This window comes from Hypanus sabinus, chromosome 24 (genome assembly GCF_030144855.1).
Source record: "Hypanus sabinus isolate sHypSab1 chromosome 24, sHypSab1.hap1, whole genome shotgun sequence".
NCBI lineage: Eukaryota > Metazoa > Chordata > Chondrichthyes > Myliobatiformes > Dasyatidae > Hypanus > Hypanus sabinus.
In genome coordinates, this window is record NC_082729.1 from 14,163,180 (window position 1) to 14,185,950 (window position 22,771).

Below are 22,771 nucleotides of genomic sequence, written 5' to 3' on the forward strand. Positions count from 1 at the left end.
ACAAAACAGTCTGTATCACAATTTTCCATGGTATGTATTTGATAAGTGAAGGTGTGTTCTTACAGGAAGATTTTCTCTTAAATATAATAACCCTGTGGATGCACTATCTAAAGGCAAAGGAATTTAGATTTTATTGTAGGCAGAAGAGAAAAGGTAGTTCATTTAAGTTACAAAATAAGTAAGTATTAACAGAGGAGTTTGCCTTGTCAATTAGAACATAGAACGTGGAAATCTACAGCAGATTACAGGCCTTTCAGCCCACAATGTTGTGCTGACCATGTAACCCACTCTAGAAACTGCCTAGAATTTCCCTAGCACATAGCCCTCTAGTTTTTTAAGCTCCATGTTCCTTTCTGAGAGGCTCTGAAAAGACCCTATTGTATTTGTTTTCAAAGCAAATCTATTAAGTGGTCCCTGCTGCAAATCAACACCAATCAAAATCAACAATTGTTCTTGGTGATCTAGTTTAATTATCTGTATGCATTGTGAATTTCTATTTTTTATACATATAAGTTTCGTAAAGCAAATTTTTATTCCATTTCTCAAATGTTTTGGTATTGATGTGAATTCTGTGAAGGCAAATTGCTGTTAATCTGCAAGGACGAATTGACGTTACTCTGCATGGGCAAATTGCTGTTAATCTGCAAAGACAAATTGACGTTATTCTGCACGGGCAAATTGCTGTTAATCTGCAAGGACGAATTGACGTTACTCTGCATGGGCAAATTGCTGTTAATCTGCAAGGACGAATTGACGTTACTCCGCAAGGACGAATTGACGTTACTCCGCAAGGACGAATTGACGTTACTCTGCACGGGCAAATTGCTGTTAATCTGCAAAGACAAATTGACGTTACTCCGCAAGGACGAATTGATGTTATTCCGCAAGGACGAATTGACGTTACTCTGCGAGGACGAATTGACATTACTCCACATGGGCAAATTGCTCTTATTGTGTTACTGCCACAACACAGAGGAACTTTTCAAAGAGTGATGATGTCAGGCACTGGCGATTTTGCCATCAATATTTCTGCAAATGCAGTGCTGCGTGGTAGAAGTCTGATAACTACAGGCATCAAGTTGCATTGAAATTCATTTTGCCAGGGAAGTTCGATTTGTAAGACAGTAAGATACAGGAGCAGACCCAGGCCATTCAGCCGAGTCTCCACCACCATTTCATTATGGCTGATCCATTTTCTCTCTCATTCATCATCTCCTGCCTTCTCCCTGTATCCCTTCAAGAATCTGTCAACCTCTGTCTTAAATATGACTTGGCCTCCACAGCTGCCCGTGGTAACGAACCCCATAGATTCACCACTCTCTAGCTAAAGAAATTCCTCCTCATCTCTATTCTGAGGCTGTGTCCTCTGGTCCTAGACTCTCCCACCACAGGAAGTATCCTCTCCACATCCACTCTATCGAGGCCTTTCAACATTTGATAGGTTTTCATGAGGACACCTCTCGTTCTTCGGAATTCCAGTGAGTACAGGCCCACGGCCGTCAAATGCTCCTCCTATGATAAGCCTTTCAATCCCAGAATCATTTTTGTGAACCGCTGTTCAACCTTCCCTAACGTCAACACATCTTTTCTTAGATAAGGGTCTCAGAATTGATCACAATACTCCAAGTGAAACCTCATTTATAAAATCTTATAAAAGCCTTATAAAATCTGAGCATTACATCCTTGCTTTTATATTCTAGTCCTCTTGAAATGAATTCTAACATCACATTTGCCTTCCTCACCGCAGACTCAACTTGTAAATTAACCTTTAGGGAACCCTGCATGAGGATTCCCAAGACCCTTTGCACCTCAGCTTTTTGAACTTTGAACTTTTCAACTTGAAACTGCGCGAGAAGGAAAAATTTGGGGAAAAATATATTTGGGGAAAAATGTTAAAGATCTAGAATTTAAAATTAAAAGAGACAATGAGAAAGATGTCAAAAGTTGATTTCTTTTAAGGTCAGAAATTATTAACTTGAACAACTTGCTGTGCATTTCTAATATTTTGACTTTTTATTTGAAATTCTTTAAATTGTAAACATCTTTAATTTCCACTATGTTAGAAACTATATCTGTCACAAAAAAAACAGAATGCTGGATTAAGAATAAGTAAAATTGTTAATTCTAAATTGATTAAACAGTTTGTTGAGTGCACATAAATTAATGTGTAGACAAAGAGACATTATCCACCTTTCTAAACTACAGTGTGCCACAATTACAACATATATCAATCTGTGCAATTTAATGATGTGTTTTGTTAATAGCCAACACCTACTGCAGTCGAGCAGAAATCTGAGCACAGAATAACAGAACATTTGATTCAATCAAATCTGAGCATGCACATTGTTGATGGAAAAAGCACTTTTCTTGTTTAGTGGCCGAAAAATTATATGCCAATGGAGCTGTCATACGGTCTTAGTTATTTCATTGTGTTGTTTGGCAAACATTCGTCTGTTCAGCAAAAGGAGTTGTTATGGAGCAAAAGAACAACTTTAAAAGGGGATGTTATGGAGTGCAAGTCAAGAGCAATTGGCAAATATCATGTTATTTCCATCTTTGAAAGCCAGAAGACAAACTTCTGCATTTCATTTGGTTCATCTGTCTCCTAACTGAAGTGAGAATAGGACATCAGGAGGCAATAAGTTGTTTGGGAGGATCTGAAGAACCACTTTGGGAAGGCTCAAGGTTCTCTACTCTTGCTTTCTCTGTCACGCAGTACAACTAAAACTCAATGGACCTTCTATTTCGGATATTTTTGGCACTGTTCTCCCTTATGCTACCTCAAAACACTGATGTGATAAGATGATCTGTACACATGGCAGATAAAACCAAATTTTTCACTGTACCTGGTACACGTGACAATGATAAACACATTTCTCAATTGTTTCCAAGCTTCAGTTGAAGTCCGGCCCAATGATGTCATTGGATGCTTTTCTTCTCATATCTAAGAAAGGACATTCCCGGCCCCAAGTAGCTGTTTGCATGCAGCAGTGTCTACACCCCAGCGCATCAACAGGAGGGCTAAACCAGGTGAGGGTAGATGGTGGCCTCATATCCTGGTGAGGTAGGGGCGTGCCTGTCCTAGCATGCAAAGTCAGCTGGGCAGATGAGATCTACAGTGAGATCCAATGGCCAGGATGGTGGTACTACAACACTCCGTGGAGAGCGAAGGGCATGATGAGGTACAGACGAGGTACGCGGTCATCCACTGCAGCCAAGGACGATCCCAGTTTGTGACACTTGTTTGCACCTCTGGACTTGGACGTCTGAGATTGAGAGAGCGGAACTGCCCCAGTGCAACGGCTTTTCCGCTTTAAAAACTCTCCCGCACAGGTTCCCTGTCATCGTCGGACACGATGGACAACTGCTATCTTATGACAGCTGTCCGTCAACTGCTCAAAGGAGAAATGTTAACATTCATACTGACAGGTGCACCGTAAGAGCGGCTAAGCTGAAGGGCAATATTAAACCTCTCATTGCTGCCAGTTCTTTACGCTGGGGCTGAAATGGACCCAAATGTCAAAGCTTCGGAAATACTTTGAGAAATCCAGTGAATTAGTTTCTGCTCAATAGCAAGAATACAAATGAATCTGAAATTTCTGTCATACTCATCCAATGTTGCATTCCACCACTTTTGACGGATCTCTGCTTCCGTGTGTCAGCAGAGAGAGGAATAACTTGCGTGAAAGATTCAGGTGAACTTTGCCGTGATGCTTATTCATGGAGGCAGCCCATCTTAATTGACAATATTATTCTTCTGATCAGATCTTTATGCTCATTCGCACGCAACTGTGCCTTTGGAATCAAAAATAGCATCTTCATTAATCTGATCACTTGGCAACAAGGAGCATCGATTAAACGACTCGGGGAAGTAAAGAATGAAATGTCCTGGCCACGTAAAGACTGGTGACATTCATTACTTTGTCCTGTGGTGAAGAAATGGACCCAGGCATCAGAAGTCCAGAAACCCTTTGAGGGTTCAAATGGCTACTTCTGCTATTTCTAAATGGGAGACCAATGGACCCCTCATTGTAAGTAGTCATAGATATTCAAGGAGAAATATTAAGTGAATTTAGGTCATACATTAATATCTGGACTTAAATTCCACATGGTTTTCTGAGCCCTAAGTGATCTCATCTTTTATTCAGCACTTTGTATTTTGTGTAGGATAATGTAACTGGTGGCAATGTATAGACCTCTCAAACACTGATGTTGGGTTGGGGGTTCACTTTAGAGGCTGGGCTGACGTGATGAGGGAATTACATAAAGGACTTTTAGTGTTCTTTGTGTTCAGGTTTTGGAGTTCAAGACATGTGTTGTTATGGTTCTTTCTTAAACTTAAAATGTCTCGTGTCGTTTTATTTGTGAAAACCTACATTGGCATGGTCTTTGTTAAAGGACTAATGGAACCCTCATTGTAAGTAGGACCAGTGGAAAGACCAATGGGACCCTCATTATAACCCTCAGTGGACCCATGGAAGGGCCATTGGAATCCTCATTGTAAAATGGACCAATGGAAGGACTAATGGAACCCTCAACAGAAGGACCTATCGAACCCTCATTGTCACTCTCAATGGGCCAATGGAACCCTCTTTGTAACCCTCAATGGAACCCTCATTGGACCAATTGAAGGATCAATGGAACCCCATTGATACCCTCAACGGGACCATCGTTGTTACCCTCACTGTAACTCTCAATGACCTCATGGAAGACTCAACGGAACCCTCATTGTAAGACCAACAGAACCCTCATTGTTACCCTCATAGATATTCAAGAAGAAATATTACGAGAATTTAGCTCACTCATTGACACCATTTAAATTTTCACACACCTTCCTGATAAGCTTTAACCTGAGCCCTAAATATCCTCATCTAAATATGATATGTTCACACTCTGCAATGTACCGTAGCTAGCACGGTCTTCGTTAAAGGCAGTTTACAGTTCATTTTCCAACTTCTTGCTCCCATTGGAGCAAGGACATCTGAACATGTGAGAGCATCATTGTAAATGATTGGTTTGGAAAAGCTTGAACGGAGCACACTGGTCTCCTGATGGTTGGAAATCTTCGTTGAGACTAATTACCCCCTAGCTTTGTAGTCCTGCAGTTTACAGCCTTCTGGGTGCATCACAACATGGGTCTTCCTAGCTTCCAACAAAATGGTTTGGTTTGGTTTGGTTCACAATGTTAAGGTCTTCAGTGAGCCACACAGTGGTAATAATTCACAGATAAATATCCTATTCATATCCACCAAAATATTCTACAATAATTCACACAACGAGGTGCAGAAGGCCTCTGAGCACTTCAATATCCTGCAGGGCAACCACCTTTGCGCATGGTATCCGAGACGGCATGCCAAACACGCCCTTCTCTTACGATGGCCTGCACCACTGAGGGCATATCAGCAAAACCAGTGGAGTGCATTTTCTTCCTTAATTCATTCTCCATTTCCTCTCGAAACTGACGGAGCTGGAGGGAGGATCAAAATCAGAAAACGGAAAGTGATTGGCAACCGGAAATGATTCACTTGACCAGGAATAAATTTTATAGCTGTGAGCAAGCAGGGACTGGTGCATGAAACCTTGGGCAATCGATGGAATGGAAGGAATAAAGAAACAGGGACAATTTAAAGCAAGGATATAGTTAAAACTGAAGTAAGATGAACTAAGCAGTTTCACCATTTAGCACATCATTTAGAATCCAATTAAAGTAACCATGCTAATAGATTATTTGTATTTTGTACAAATTTCCCAGAGGACCACAACCATGCATGGCTCAGTGACCCAGCGAGCCATGTTAGCTGGAGTCAGGGCTTTGAGCTTTGACTCTTGGTAGGATCCCCATGCCAAACAGGTCAAAGGGTAGAGGCCAGGCTAAGAGTGTCCCACTGGTCCTCCAGGTTTGGGGGCTCAGTGCAGGGCTGACAACCCTGGCTGATTGAAAAAAAATGTTACGGAAACAGCAATGGAGAATCCTATTTCTGTGTGTGATGGTATCCTGGGATTTGCATGATGGACAGTAGTGAAAACCAAGAGCAAGCTACTGACACGATGAAGGAAGCCCTGAACAAGACCTGGGACACATTAGAGAAGATGGCCAAGGACAGACAGAGGTGGATGACCTTCATTAATGCCCCAAGCACCAGTGACGTTACAGGCATTTAATGATGATCCTGTAGCAAGGACATTTATAGAAAACAGTATAGAACATCTGTAATTTTCAGAAATCAAAGTTTATGGGGCAATAAGATGGAGTACGCATTGGGTGAACCATCTTCCATAGGATGGTACATTTAGTAGTCACTAATGGGGATGTGCCAACTGCACTCCTACACTGACTATCAAGAATTATTTTATTTAGACTTCAACCATTTGAAATAAAAGGAGAATCACTGATGATGAATGTTTGGTACAGCTTAATGGCTCAAAATGGTGCATTTTCAATCACTTTACTAACCTCTTCTTTGTTTTGTTCCAGTTCCTCAGACTCAAACTGAACGATGTTTGGCAGCAGTTGGTGATGGAGTCTCGGTCTGTTGACAGCCTGACAGGCATTATCACCAAACCAAAGGGCATTTATTATGGCCTAAGGAAACAAAAGACAAGTGTTCAGTTGTTGAGGATGGGCCCTGCTAAGGACAATGTAGATAAATGTCCTTCTTATGTAAAGCCTCATGACTCCAATATCTTATCATTCCAGAACACCAACCCTTCTGTTTTCTTTTCAAAACTTTGTTAAGACCATAAGAACTGAATTAGGCCATTTGGCCCATCGAGCCTGCTCCAGCATTCAATCATGGCTGATCCTTTTCCCCCTCCTCAACCCCACTCCCCAGCCTTCTCCCCGTAACCTTTGATGCCAATCAAGAATCTATCAAGCTCTACCTTAAGTACACTAAATGACCTGACCTCCACAGCTGTCTGTGGTAATAAATTCCACCCTCTGGTTAAATAAAAGTCTCCGCATTGCTGTTTTAAATGGATGCCCCTCTATCCGGAGGCTGTGCCCTCTTGTCCTAGACTCCCCCACCGTGGGAAACATGCTTTCCACATCTACTCTGTCTCGGCCTTTCCACATTCAAAAGGTTTCAATAAGATCCCCCCCTCATCCTTCTAAATTCCAGCGAGTACAGACCCAGAGGTACTGTCACTATGATTAGAACCACATATCGGCCATGGCAGAGTTAAAGTATGGAAGAAAACGTCAAACACAAATGGGTCAAGTACAGTGGAAATAGATCAATTGTCTTTGCTCTTGTCATGTGCTTGGAGATGGAGGCTGCCATTTTGTGGAACTGATCTATGTTCTTCATTTTGTGAGCGGAAGTTCCTTGGCTTTCAGTGTTTTAAAGCCGAGACAGGTGATCTGCTGGACTAGGGATCAAATAAGAAGTTACTTATGAGGCGTTCTTTGGTTGGATACAACATGAAAGTTTGTAAATGTTGGGGTCTGTGTCTGGTCTCAGTGATTCGAACCGGTTGCTGATTGAGAACAAGGTGCCATAAATTACCAGTTGTCACTTGTGGATTAGGACCAATATGAAGGTGTTAAAGGTCAAGTCAGATGACCAAAACCAGTAACACTGAAAAGAAACATTCTAAATGGTAAGGAATGGAATCAAAAGCAAAGGTTTCCAAATACAAAATAGTAATAACTCTCCAGAGACCAACTATCGTGGATGTGAGGTCTCTCATGAACATGAAGATTCGAAAAGGGACAGTGAAGAACAGGTGGTCAGAAGCAGAAAACCCTTTTTAACTGATATTATATTTTCTACTATTCAACTGTTCATGGAAGGTCAGAAAAACTTAGTAGGTGTGTACGTTTGGTTTGGTAAGTTCACTGGTTCTTCTGTTAAGACAATGAAGGTGCTTGTCAGTAATTGCAGATTCTCTCGGTGCCTCCCTGATCATTATTACAACGCGTGACACTTGTAACACACAGTGTCCTCATCTCTGACAATATAGCATGATGTCACTGGGGTCAGTGCAGCCAAATTAGTGATCCTGAGGCCCAAACTAACAAACTGGAGGCATGAGTTTAAATCATACCCCAGCAGGTATGATTTAAATTTAATCCCGATTAAAATTTAAATAATGAAATAAACCAGGGTTTTATAATATCCATCTGGTGTGGGAGCAGCCAAGCGTTGGACCAGAAGTCCCCACAAACGACTGAGAGTAGGCTGCTGATTATAGGGGTCTGTCTACCATACATCAGGGACATTTAACAGCATCGCTGCATACGCAGGGCCCTTAGTATCATCAAGGATCCTTCCCATTCATCCAGCTTCCTCTTTGTCTTTCTGCCATCAGGCAGGAGACTCGATGCACAAAGACAAGAATAGTCAGGATGGCAAACAGTTTCTTCCCTCAGGCCATCGGGCTTCAGAACTCCCTGCTGCATCACATAGAAGCATAGAAAACCTACAGCACAATACAGGCCCTTTGGCCCACAAATTTGTGCCGAACATGTCCCTACCTTAGAAATCACTAGGCTTACCCACAGCCCTCTGTTTTTCTAAGCTCCATGTACCTATCCAAAAGTCTCTTAAAAGACCCTATCATATCCACCTCCACCACCGTTGCTGGCAGCCCATTGCATGCACTCACCACTCTCTGAGTAAAAAACTTACCCCTGACATCTCTCTGTACCTACTCCCAAGCACCTTAAACCTGTGTCCTCTTGTAGCAACCATTTCAGCCCTGGGAAAAAGCCTCTATCCATACGATCAATGCCTCTCAACATCTTATACACCTCTGTCAGGTCACCTCTCTTCCTCCGTCGCTCCAAGGAGAAAAGGCCGAGTCCACTCAACCTATTCTCATAAGGCATGCTCCCCAATCCAGGCAACATCCTTGTAAATCTCCTCTGCACCCTTTCTATGGTTTCCACATCCTTCCTGTAGTGAGGTGACCAGAACTGAGCACAGTAAGTGGGGTCTGACCAGGGTCCTATATAGCTGCAACATTACCTCTCTTTCTTTTCTTTTTAAATCTTTTTATTAATTTGAAACAAACATAAGTGAAACATGAATACAAAGTGTTTGAGAGTACATAATTAATAGTTTAAATAGACATTCATATAATAATAAAAATATATAACCTCCCAAACTCATAGCATTGATGAACAAAGAAATAAAAAAAGAAAAAAAAAGACCCCAGAAAAAAAAGAGAAGAAAAAAACCACTAACCAACATGGGCCATTGAATAATGTTAAGTACATATACAGTAGCACCAATAACTCCGAACCTCCATCCAATTAATTAAGGATAATATAAGTAAGGTTTAGGAAAAGACAATTCAACTCATATGAAAATGTTGAATAAATGGTCTCCAAGTTTCTTCAAAGTTAACTGAAGGGTCAAAAACAACACTTCTAATTTTTTCTAAGCTCAAACAAGAAATGGTTTGAGAAAACCACTGAAATATAGTTGGAGGATTAATTTCTTTCGAATTCAATAGAATAGATCTTCTAGCCATTAGTGTAACAAATGCAATCATTCGTCGAGATAAAGAGGATAAATGACTATTATCCACCATTGGTAAACCAAATATTGCAGTAAAAGGATGTGGTTGGATATTAATATTCAAAACTCTTGAAATACTGAAAATATCTTTCCTGTAATTTTGTACACAAGGGCAAGACCAAAACATATGGGTTAATGAGGCAACATCAAAATGACATCTGTCACAGGTTGAATTAACATGAGAATAAAATCGAGCAAGTTTATCCTTAGACATATGAGCTCTATGTACAACCTTAAATTGTATTAGAGCATGTTTAGCACAAATAGAGGACGAATTAACTAATAGTAACATTTTTTCCCATTGCTCAGTGGATATAAGACAATGAAGTTCTTCTTCCCATTCCTTCTTAATTTTTTCTGATACATCTGGCTGTATATTCATAATCATATTATAAATGACAGCTACTAAACCCTTTTGACAAGGATTCAGAGCTGAAATTCTTTCCGTAATGCCCAATGGATCTAGTTTCGGAAAAGACTGTAACTCATTATACAAAAAATTTTTAACTTGCAAATATCTAAAAAAATGAGTTTTAGGTAAATTATATTTATTAGATAACTGTTCAAAGGACATAACACTATCATCTAAAAACAAATCACGAAAACATGTTATACCTTTTGTTTTCCATAAAAAAAAAGTTTGATCCATAAAGGAAGGCCGAAAAAAATAATTAGATACTATAGGGCATGATAGAATAGACTTATTCAAACCAAAAAATTTACGAAATTGAAACCAGATTCGCAATGTGTATTTGACTATAGGATTAGTTATTTGTTTATTCAATTTAGATAAAGAAAAAGGAAGTAAAGATCCTAAGATTGAAAACAACGAAAAGTCTTGTACAGATTTACATTCCAAATTTACCCATTGTGGGCAGGCAGCTGCAGTCAATTCTTGTGTCCAAAATATTAAATATCGTATATTAACTGCCCAATAATAAAATCTCAAGTTTGGCAAAGCCAAACCACCTTCCTTCTTAGGCTTCTGTAAATATTTTTTGCCTAGTCTAGGATTTTTATTCTGCCAAAGATAAGAAGATATTTTGGAGTCAATAATATCAAAAAAAGATTTAGGAATAAAAATTGGTAATGCTTGAAATAAATATAAGAATTTGGGTAATACCATCATCTTAATAGCATTAATTCTACCAACCAATGACAAAGATAGTGGAGACCACCTGGTAGCAAGTTGCTTAATCTGGTCAATTAAAGGTAAAAAGTTAGCTTTAAATAAATCTTTGTGTTTTTTAGTAATTTTAATACCTAAATAAGTAAAACAACCTTAAATGGTAAAAGTTTATAAATTGAAACTTGCATATTTAATGGAAATAGTTCACTCTTGTTAAAATTCAATTTATAACCAGAAAAGTTACTAAACTGAGTAAACAAAGACAAAATAGCAGGAATAGATCTTTCAGGATCAGATATGTATAGTAACAAATCATCAGCATATAATGATAACTTATACGTCCCCTCCCCACGAGTAATACCAAAAATATTAGGTGATTCACGAATAGCTATAGCCAAAGGTTCCCGAGCGATGTCAAATAGTAAAGGACTTAAAGGAGAACCTTGCCTTGTACCACGGAATAACTGAAAAAAAGGAGATCTTTGATTATTGGTTAAAAACTGAAGCCAAGGGTTTATGGTATATTAATTTAATCCATGATATAAATTTTGAACTGAAATTAAAATGCTGCATTGTATTAAATAAATATGGCCATTCAACTCTATCAAATGCTTGTTCAGCATCTAGAGAAATGACACATTCTGGTATTTTGGGTGAGGAAGTATAAATAATATTTATTAATTTTCTAATGTTAAAAGATGAATAGCAATTTTTAATAAATCCAGTCTGATCTTCAGAAATGATTCGAGGTAATATATTTTCTAATCTAGTAGCCAAAATTTTACTAAAAATCTTAAAATCCGTGTTCAGCAAGGATATAGGCCGATAGGATGCACACTCAATAGGGTCTTTATCTTTTTTAAGAATTAAAGAAATAGAAGCTTCATAAAAAGATTGTGGCAATTTGCCTATAATGCATCTTTAAAAATTTTACAAAGCCAAGGAGAAAGTATAGAGGAAAAAGATTTAAAAATTTCTGCAGAATAACCATCTGGACCAGAAGCTTTACTGGAATTCATTGAAAAAATAGCCTTTTTTATTTCAGTTTCTGTGATAGGTGTATCTAAAAATACATTATCCTCTACTGTTAATTTTGCAACATTACCTCTCGGTTCCTAAATTCAATTCCACAATTGATGAAGGCCAATGCACCGTACGCCTTCTTAACCACAGAGTCAACCTGCGCAACAGCTTTCAGTGTCCTATGGACTCAGACCCCAAGATCCCTCTGATCCTCCACACTGCCAAGAGTCTTACCATTAATGTTATATTCTGCCATCATATTTGACCTACCAAAATGAACCACCTCACACTTATCTGGGTTGAACTCTATCTGCCACTTCTCAGCCCAGTCTTACATCCTATCAATGTCCCACTGTAACCTCTGACAACTCTACACACTATGCACAACACCCCCACCCTTTGTGTCATCAGCAAATTTACTAACCCATCCCTCCACTTCCTCATCCAGGTCATTTATAAAAATCACAAAGAGTAAAGGTCCCAGAACAGATCCCTGAGGCACACCACTGGTGACCGACCTCCATGCAGAATATGACCCGTCTACAACCACTCTTTGCCTTCTGTGGCAAGCCAGTTCTGGATCCACAAAGTAATGTCCCCTTGGATCCCATGCCTCTTTACTTTCTCAATAAGCCTTGCATGGGGTACCTTATCAAATGCCTTGCTGAAATCCATATACACGACATCTACTGCTCTTCCTTCATCAATGTGTTTAGTCACATCCTCAGAAAATTCAATCAGGCTCGTAAGGCACGACATCCTCTTGACAAAGCCATACTGACTCCTCCTCCTAATTATATTATACCTCTCCAAATTTTGCTCATAAATTCTGCCTCTCAGGATCTTCTCCATCAACTTACCAACCACTGAGGTAAGACTAAATGGTCTATAATTTCCTGGGCTATCTCTACTCCCTTTCTTGAATAAAGGAACAACATCTGCAACCCTCCAATCCTCAGGAACCTCTCCCATCTCCATGGATGATGCAAAGATCATTGCCAGAAGCTCAGAAATCTCCTCCCTCACCTCCCACAGTAGCCTGGGGTACATTTCGTCTGGTCCCAGCGACATATTCAACTTGATGCTTTCCAAAAGCTCCAGCACATCCTCTTTCTTAATATCTACATGCTCAAGCTTTTCAATCTGCTGCAAGTCATCACTACAATCACTAAGATCCTTTTCCATAGTGAATACTTAAGTAAAGTTAAAAATGCAAACATGAAATGCTGGTGGAACGCAGCAGGCCAGGCAGCATCTATAGGAAGAAGTACAGTCAACTTTTTGGGCCGAGACCCTTTGCCAGGACTAAGTGAAAGAAGAGATAGTAAGAGATTTGAAAGTGAGGGGGGTGGGAGAGATCCGAAATGATAGGAGAAGATGGGAGGGGGAGGGATGAAGCTAACAGCTGGAAAGTTGATTGGCAAAAGGGAAACACAGCCGGAGGGACAGGATCATGGGATGGGAGGCTTAGGGAGAAAGAAAGGGGGAGGGGAGCACATTGCCTTCTTCTGGGCAGTGTCTTGACAAGACAGGTGACCCCAGCTACTATCAATACTCTTCAGAGATTGTCTGCCTGGTGTCAGTGGTCGCATAACCAGGAGTTGTGATATGGACCAGCTGCTCATACGACCATCCACCACCTGCTCCCATGGCTTTATGTGACCCTGATTGGGGGCGCTAAGCAGATGTTACACCTTGCCCAAGGGTGACCTGCAGGCTAGCGGATGGAAGGAGCACCTCACATTTCCTTTAGTAAAGATGTCATCTATTAGTGAAGACAGTAGCAATTCTTCCAACCTTTATTCCCAGCTGAATCTGTCCACTAGGTTAGCATCAGATCAGAAAACTTCATGGCACAGCAGTAGACCACTGTATTCCTACAATTATTGTAAAAAGCCAGTTGGTGGTGGTGTGGCATCCACACTGGACCTCGAGGCAAGTGGTCCTGCGTTCAGATCCAGCCGGCTCCTTGCACACTTTCCCTCTGCACATTGAGCTAGCAACTCGGACAAGAACGCTAAAGAAATGGCAAGGTTGCCACCTGATGCGCCACAAGGCGCGGAAAGGAACAAAAACTATTGTAGAAGTGTTAGTCACATCCCAATTCTTTCCTCATCAGCTTTCTTTTTCAAATATACCTAATTCATTTTCAATAGCTCCCACGGAATCCTCCGCTTTTTCACACAATGCAACCTGGTATTCAAAAAACGATTCTCGTTTCCTCTTTCTTCTTCCACAGGCTCTTTTTCCCCCGAAATAAACCGGATTGGAAGGTTTTCTTAATTAAAAGAATTCTAGCCATGAACAGCTTGAGCAAGATTATAATAACAGCTTTTACAGTCTTCTTAATTTGAAACGTGTCTTCACAATGAGTGTAAGAACTGAATATCAATCATCCGCAGACTGTGATGGACTAGCCCCAGCCTCTGTAGTCTAATCTGGTCCTCAGCATCGGAGGCACTAATTGGGCCCAAACAGCTCCAGGGTCAGGAGTGTAGAGAAGAAACACTGCCTTGAAGTGCAGCCAACGGAGACTATCACATGGTTAAGAAAGTTTTCAAAGCTCTTAGCTAATTTAATCATTTTAAAAACAACTTTTGGACATACAGAGGCATTAAGAATTATCTACTGCAGCTTACCATGATCAAAATGTGTTAAGCACTTCCTGTTGCAATCTGAGTTTTCTGTCCTAGTCTAACACCTGATGTAAGATCCCAGTAGCAAACACCTACAATGCACCTAAACCTGTCTTTGGACTCCACTCCTCATTTTTTTCCCCAGTCCTGCCGAAGCACAGTACGTCAACTGTACTTTTTTCCATAGATGCTGCCTGGCCTGCTGAGCTCCCCTGGCATTTTGTGGGTGCTGCTAGGATTCCCAGCATCTGCAGATTCTCTCTTGCTTGGACCCCATGGGTGGCTGTGTGACCTGCTCAGCCTCCACATCTGTCAGCTCCGGACTTGCAGTAGGCCCGCGGAGGATCGGCACCTACTTTGGGGCGAGTGACTGAACTCCCTTCAAAAACAGTGCCAACCACAGTCAGCGGGGTTCACCCACAGCCTCAAAGGAAGGGACTTCAACCTCCCACTCTCAATGCGTGACAGACGACTGCATCGTCTCAAAGAGAAATCTCTGAGTTGCTTTAGCAATGAGTAAGAATTTTACAGCACCCCTCCCAGCCACTTCAGTTACCTTCTGTCAGATTTGGCACGCGCATTTGTAAATTAATCATTGTTTTGCAAGCAAAGATTACGCTTGCCATGCTACTGTTAGAGAAGATTGAGGCAGAAGCTGATAATCCGACCAGCACCGTGGGTGTGCCTACACCTCAGGGCCTGCAACGGTTCCAGAAGACAGGTCATCACCACCTTCTCGAGGGCAACTAGGGATGGGCAATAAATGCTGGCTTAGCTGGCGACGCCCACATCCCGTACATGAATAAATTTAAAAAAATAGAGGGCAGCATAAAACAGAGACAAGGGCATCCAAGAGGATGTGAGCTACTGTGATATGTAGATATCACAGCAAGAATTAGAAGAATTAAATGGGACACCATGATAACATGAAGATGGAATCACAGATTCCCAATTTGGGGTCCATGGACCCCTCAATTAATGGTATGGCTTCATGGCTTAAAAAAGGTCGGGGCCCCTGCTTATGAGAACTTAAAAATGTTGATAAAATGTTGATGAGTATGAAGATGTAAGATAGATCGTGCAGGAGCCATGAATCTGCTCTCTATCTGCTTTATATTTTCTGCGTTGGGCATTTATTACGGTAACTAGTCACATGAGTGGGGGGGGTGTGGTAGAAGTAAAGGGAATAAGTCTCGTATTCTTGCTTATTTCCTGGCAGCTTGTAGCCTGGGGCCGGCGGAGGCCATATCTTTTGCAGATCGCAGAGATAACGCTCAATATCGCCAACTAATGATTAGCTTTTGAATCTTAAGCGTACATCGCTTCAAGATTGTATGCTCACTGATTGCTAATAAAGGATCGCATAAAGGATTCAACTTTTGGAGTGATCGTTGAAGTTGGGGGGGGGGGGGGGTCGCTCGCATTGTGAAAGTGTGACAACTCCGCAGGGTCACAGGCTGGTGGCAATTGTTTCTGTTGGGTTTTGCCTCTACACATTGAGAGAAACTAGTTTAGGAGGCTTTGGTCAGAAATGAATGGAAGAGAACTTTTTCTCAGTCTTAAGGTTTTATTTGTACTCCTTGTTTTTTTGTGTGCAAGGGAGGGGGATTTGGGGGTCGATGTGCCTGCTCCATTTTTTGCTTGATTTTCTGTGCAGGGAGGAGGGATTTTGGGGGGTCGATGGTCGTGCTGTCAGTCCTTTCTTTCTTGGTTTCGTGGCTATCTGGAGAAGAGAAATTTCAGAGTTGTATACTGCGATAATAAATGAATTCCAGGGTTGCCATCTCACTTCTCATTAGCTGCGCCATCGCAGCCTTGCAACAGAGAAGAAACACAACAATGGCTCAGTGAAAAGCAGGCACAGGCACAACCATGGACCAATAATTGACTGGTGACGGTGGGTGGGTGATAAGTGAAAGCGTGATGAGCAGTCGGATCCAGGGAGGCAGAGGACACTTTGTTGTGGATGACAGTGAAGATCACAAGGCCATATGAAAGGGAAGATGGTTTATGGTGTCGAGCTGGCAGTGCCTTTCAGTTGAACAAGGAACTCTTTATACAATAGAAGCACATATTTCATTTATTGTAAATCACTTTTTCTTCCCGGATATCACATTGGCACAGCTAATACAACTTTCACAAACTGCGTTCATTCCTTAACTTTTGTTATGTCTGCATGGAGTTGTCATGTCTTCTCTGATCCTATGAGTTTCACGGGAGGAGGGTGGGTTAAGAGTTAGGATTATTCTATAAACAGACATGGAATTAATGGGCCAAAGTGTCTTCCCATGCCATTAGGAAATAGAAGACAATAAATGAGCAGGTTGTTGTGGAAAACTTCACTCTGATAAGAGAGGACAAGACAAGCAGTGTGATCCGGCCACTAAAGGACACTAGGTGGCGGTAGGTGGCGAATTGGAGGTGTAAGACTCGCCTTCCATCCGCCAGCCTGTGTGTCACCCTTGGGTAAGGTGTAGCACCGGCTTAGCCCCCAATCAGGGTCACGTGAAGGTATGGGAGCAGGTGATGGATGGTCATTTGAGCAGCTGCTGCATATCACAAATCCTGGTTATGCCACCACTGATGCCAGGCCGACAGCCTCCAGAGAACATTGATAATGGCTGGGGTCACCCGTCTTGTAAGGGCACTGCCCAGAAGAACACAATGGCAAACCGCTTCTGTAGAAAATTTTCTGAGAACAATCGTGGTCATGGAAAGACCATGATCGCCCATGTCATATCACATGGCGCATAATGATGATGTTATACGATATGGCACATAATGATGACGAGAACTAGGAGACTCACATAAGGGTTAGTAAAATAATTGGTCACAAGGGTGTTATTGGGCAGTGCAAGGTCATTGGGCCAGAAGGGCCTATTATTGTGCTGTAACTCTAAATAAATAAACTTGTAAATTATAGCAAGAATCAAAAGTTTTGATGGAGGCAAGAGGGAATTTTTACAAAGCTGTAATATTTTACCGATGATTATTCACCACCCATGACCTCATTACATACCAGAGCAGTGGCTGTGATTATCCTTGAGCTACCTGAAGCGCCAACAACCATTTTCACATTTTTATCTCTGTCGAGTATAATTGCGGGCGACATTGCAGAGAAAGGTCTTCTGCCTGGTGGAAATTGGAGATATCGATGTTATTACAATCAGTTGCTAATTAATTGTTAATTTATTCTCATTATTATCAAGCTGCCGCCTGCGTACAGCGCTCCTTCTGTTGACATCTCTGGGAAGATCATGAAACCATATATTTCGCTTCTTTTATGTTTGTTTTCGTCTTGAATGTGATCCTGGAACAGCTGGAGTGCGTGTTCTGCAGTTTGGAGGTTGCTTGGGTGTTTCAGCACTCTGCAGTCTCTGGGAGGCAGAGGCAATGTGTGGCAACCTCATGGCAAGAAGACTCCGGGGTGGGTCACGAGCCGATGTTCGACTCCATTTTGCTGAATACACCTGCCATTGTTTGCCAATTGAACGATGAGTGAGATTGAAACATCAAGGTGAATGCAGAAGGTGAGCACCAGCTGCCTGTCTTTTGACCGCTGATAGGATCACTCTGCTACGGAGAGGGGAGACTGCCTTTTGATCACTGATGGGATCACTCTGCTACGGAGAGGGGAGACTGCCTTTTGATCACTGATGGGATCACTCTGCTACGGAGAGGGGAGACTGCCTTTTGATCACTGGTGTGATCACTCTGCTACGGAGAGGGGAGACTGCCTTTTGATCACTGGTGGGATCACTCTGCTATGGAGAGGGGAGACTGCCTTTTGATCACTGGTGGGATCACTCTGCTACGGAGAGGAGAGACTGCCTTTTGGACACCCATGGGAATCACTCTGCTACGGAGAGGGGAGAGGCTGCTGCTTTGCCTGGAGAATGTTATCTGAGTTTTTTGCACTTTGGATATAAACTTGGACCATAGACTTTTTTCAGTCTTACCGTTTTCTATGTTTGGTGTTTTTCACCTGATATTTCTTGTTTTATTGTGTGTGTGGGGGGGAGGGGGGGTTGAGGGTCAATGTACCTGCTCTGTTTTTTCATGCAGGGAGGAGGGATTTGGGGGCTGATGATCATGCTGGCATTGTCTTCTCTCTTGGTTTCGTGACTATCTGGAGAAGAAAAACTCCAGAGTTGTATACTTTGATAATAAATGAACCTTTGAACCTTATTGAAGGTTATAACTAATAACTGGACAACGTAACGGATTATACTGATACTTAAGTTTGAGGGGTTACATCTCCTGTTGGAGACATTTACTACTCTTTTATGTCCAGACAATCCTCCAAGAGGACCTCAAACTTGTCGTAGGGTTTGGAGGCTTGTGTGCCTCAATGACCCGGAGAGCCTTGTTGGCTGAGTCAGGACTTCATCCTTTGGCTCTTGGTGGGGTCATCCATGTCAAACAGGTCAAAGGGCAGAGGCCAGGCTAAGAGTGGTCCACCAGTCCTCCAGGTTTGCTGGTTCAGCTCAGGGTTGACAAGTGTGACTGGTAAAATAAAGCTGTTATGTAAACAGCAATGAAGAACCTTTCTGCATCTGAGTGTGACGGTATTCCTGAGTCTCCACCCGGGACTGACAGTAGTGAAAACTGAGAGGAAACTACTGACATGACGAAGGAATCCCTGAACAGCGCCGGAGGTGGGAGTTCCTTCATTGCTGCCCTAAATGCCAGTGGTGTAACGGGCAGTAAGTAAATATCTCCAGGCATGAAGCAGTAAGGCATTTTGGACCATTCCCAGAAGGGCAACTTAATCTGCGGCAGAGACCAAGATCATTCCAGGAGGAGGAATTATATTAAAAAAACGAGGGAAAAAAAACTGCAGAAAGCTGGCCCTCCTATTTACAATTCAAGTGATTTGTCCTCGTAAATCCACCTGACCTATTTCAATCTCACGCCCTACGGGCCACGTTGTCTAAACTGTTCCCGCAAAACCAAGTTTCCGAGCAATCAAACTGCGCGCAACCCGTTCATGCTGGCCATTACTGAATTGAAACAGACATGTAGGTGCTGGACTCTAGACCAGGAAAAACACACAATGCTGGGAGAACTATAGGAAGGATGTTGAGGTTTAGGAGAGAGCACAGAAGAGAGTTAACAGGGTGCTAGTTCCGAGGGCACAAGGGGCTGGATAAATTTGGATTGTTTTTGCTGGGGACTGAGGGGAGATTTGATAGAGGTTTATAAGATTATGAGAGGCATTGACAGAGTGGATAGGAAATATCTGTTTCCCAGGGTTGAAATGTCTAATACCAGAAGGCATGCATTGAAGGTGAAAGGGGGTAGATTCAAGGGGGATTTGCAAAATGCTTGAGGAACTCAGCAGGCCAGGCAGCATCCATGGAAAAAGGTACAGTCGATGTTTTGGCCCGAAACGTCGACTGTACTTTTTTCCACAGATGCTGCCTGTCCTGCTGAGTTCCTCCAGCATTTTCTGTGTGTGACTTGGATTTCCAGCATCTGCAGATTTTATCCTGTTTGTGGGATGTGAGGGTTAAGTTTTTTAGTCAGAGAGTGGTGGATGCCTGGGATAGTGGTAGAGACTTTTCGGAGATGTTTGAATAGACACACGGATGTAAGGAAGATGGAGGGATATGGACAAGGTGTAGGTGGGCGGGAGTAGTGTTTACGTGTTTTTGATTTGCTTTTTAGCCGGTTCAGCACAACATTGTGGGCCGAATGGCCTGTTGCTATTCTGTACTATTCTATGCTCCAACTCTAAATAAAATCCATAAAGTACTAAACTCAGCAGGTCAAGCTGCATCTGTGGAGGTGAAAGCTGTAGGTCAAAGTTTCCCCTGGAGAAACTTCATCAGGACCAGGAGAGAAGACTAGGACGGCACGGTAGTGTAGTGGTTAGCACAACAGGTTACAGTAAAGGTGACCCAGGTTCAAATCCCGCCACTGGTACTTTCCTCCCACAGGTGTACCAAGATGTACTAGTTGGAAAATTAATTGGTCATTGTAAATTGCTTGACAATTTAATCCCATGACTAGGATTAAATTGGGGGATCGTTGGGAGGACTGAAAGGGCCCTTTCTGTGCTGTATCTCAATAATATAGAATATGGGGGAGAGGTGGGTGGGACAGAGGCTGGTAGGTGGAAGGAATGATCATTCAAAATACTTTGATTCTTAAAGACGCAGATAAGGTCAAAGTGGACAGCATTCACACTCTAATTTCGGTTGTGCATGCATTGCTGTGAAATTTACCCCTGGGCACAAATAAAGTAGGTTTCAGAGCAGCAGAAGTTCCAACATGCTCTCAGGTTACCACAGATACTTAGAAGTTTGAACACAATGTGTGATTTCATTAGTAAGAAGGAAAGTAAATTCCAGCACATACAGCAATTGCAGAATTAGAATGAGGGGTGGTAAATCGTTTAAAATGAACTCAGAATCAATTTGGATGCTTACTTAGCCGAGTAATCGATTCTGTCCTTCCTCCCGCAGAAAATGTACAGATTTAAAAGTACTAAGAATGAAATGTACCCGGTTGAGCGTAGTTTTGAGAACACGGCGGAAGACTGTTCGCATCCTCGTTCTGCAGGGAGAAGTCGGCCATCTGGTTATTGAATATTATTCCAGTCACATTAGAACGGACAAATGATCCAAAACTGCGAAGTGCAAGAAACCAGAATGAGAAGAAAATGGGAGACAGGAACGCAGATGTGGATCTCGTTCCTGAAATCTTTTGCTTTCAAGTTTGGAACGTGAAGGCTGAATATTTAGCTCATCCGTGACCTAGTACCAACAATCTTTTAAAAATTTAGACTTACGGAGTCATACACTATAACACAGAAACAGGCCATTCAGTCCATCTATGCTGAACTATTACGCCTAGTTCCATCGACCTGCGTCTGGACCACAGACCTCCATACCCTTCTGATCCATGTATCTTTCCAAATCTCTCCTTAATGCTGAAATTGAAACTGTGTTCACCATGCTTCCACTAGCAGCTCCCTCTGATGTTCACCTTTCACCCCTAAGTCAAGTCAACTTTCATTGTCATTTCAACCATAACTGCTGGCACAGTGCATAGTAAAAATGAGAAAATGTTTTTCAGGCCCATGGTTTACACGACACAGTACAAAAAACTACACTGAACTACATAATAAAAAAAAGCACAGAGAAAGCTATACTAGACTACAGACCTACACAGGTCTGCATAAAGTGCACAAAAACAGTGCAGATATTACAATAAATAATAAACAGGACAGTAGGGCAAGGTGTCAGTCCAGGCTTCAGGTATTGAGGAGTCTGATAGCTTAACCCATGACCTTTAGTCCTCGTCCCACCCAACTTCAATGAATGCCCTTTTCTTAGAGCTGACATCACATATTTAATTTATGCACTTTGTTTGTCTATGCGTAATTCACCTGTAGATTTAATTCTTACTTCCCTAAGTTATTGTGTTTTACTGTGTTTTACACTCTGGTCCAGAGAAACATCGTCTCGTTTGGCAGTATACATGTATATAGTTAAATGACAATAAACTTGACTTGACTTGACATATTGATATACTCAATAACAATTGCCAGTAAAAATAATATAACAGGTAAGAACATACTGATTTAACCTGGTGAAGAGTCAGGTAACCTCACAAAACCAACCTTTACTTTGCACTTCCTGCTTCACAAAACCTGTTGGACTAATGATCAATGCCCTGTTTTTAATCAAACCCCTTTGGAGGTTGAGAAGTCAGGTCTCGAATCTGTATGATGTTTGCCATGCAACATGCTCTGGCCAAAGTGTTGGTTTCAAGTCAAGTCCAGTCACTTTTTATTGTTATTTCGACCGTAACTGCTGGCACAGTACACAGTAAAAACGAGACAACGTTTTTCAGGACCATGGTGCTGCATGAACAATACAAAAACTACACTGAACTATGTAAACCAACACAAAAACTACAGTAGACGACAGACCTACCCAGGACTGCATAAAGTACACAGAACAGTGCAGGCATTACAATAAATAATAAACAAGACAAGAGGCAGAGGGCAGTAGGTTGATAGTCCGATGGCTTGGGGGGAAAATCTTGTAACCGGATGACCGTCAAATCTTATTCAGTATCGTTAAAAGTGTACTTAGGCATTCATCTGGGTAATGCTAGAATAGTTGTCTGTGCCTTTAAGTGGAGATGGTGATGTCATTACGCACACGTGGGATAATGTGGAGACCCTTATGTCTTCTGCGGCAGAAGCTGTTGGGGCATTGGAATCAAGCTCCCCCAGAGGTACTGGGGTGGGTGAGGAAAAGTGAGCATTAATTTACAATAGCCATGTGAATCTGTTTATGCTTGCTGGCGAATCGAGAATATCGGTAATTTGACATGTTTTACATATGGATGTTTTAGATTTTCACGAGTAAAGAACTTCATGCTGGATTGCGTGGCTTGCAAAGTTCCTCACCGGCCAAGTAGGTCAGTCTTCCTGTAAT

General features: G+C 41.8%; 1 protein-coding gene across 7 annotated transcripts in view; it reads right to left on the reverse strand.

Moving 5' to 3' along the window:
• Positions 1 to 200: 200 nt before the first annotated feature.
• LOC132380489 (glutathione hydrolase 1 proenzyme-like) overlaps positions 201 to 22,771 on the reverse strand; it is a 138,746-nt gene continuing 116,175 nt past the window's right edge. For 5 of the 7 annotated variants that reach the window (XM_059949334.1, XM_059949339.1, XM_059949337.1 and 2 more), the window contains 4 exons: positions 20,825 to 20,949; positions 17,335 to 17,447; positions 6,455 to 6,583; positions 205 to 5,467 (listed from right to left, as the gene is read on the reverse strand). In XM_059949334.1, coding sequence (XP_059805317.1) covers positions 5,303 to 5,467; positions 6,455 to 6,583; positions 17,335 to 17,447; positions 20,825 to 20,949 — 532 coding nt within the window. In that variant the 3' untranslated portion in view covers positions 205 to 5,302. Of the gene's footprint in view, positions 5,468 to 6,454; positions 6,584 to 17,334; positions 17,448 to 20,824; positions 20,950 to 22,771 lie in introns of all 7 variants that reach the window. The other 2 variants (XM_059949336.1, XM_059949335.1) reach the window with 2 other exon arrangements.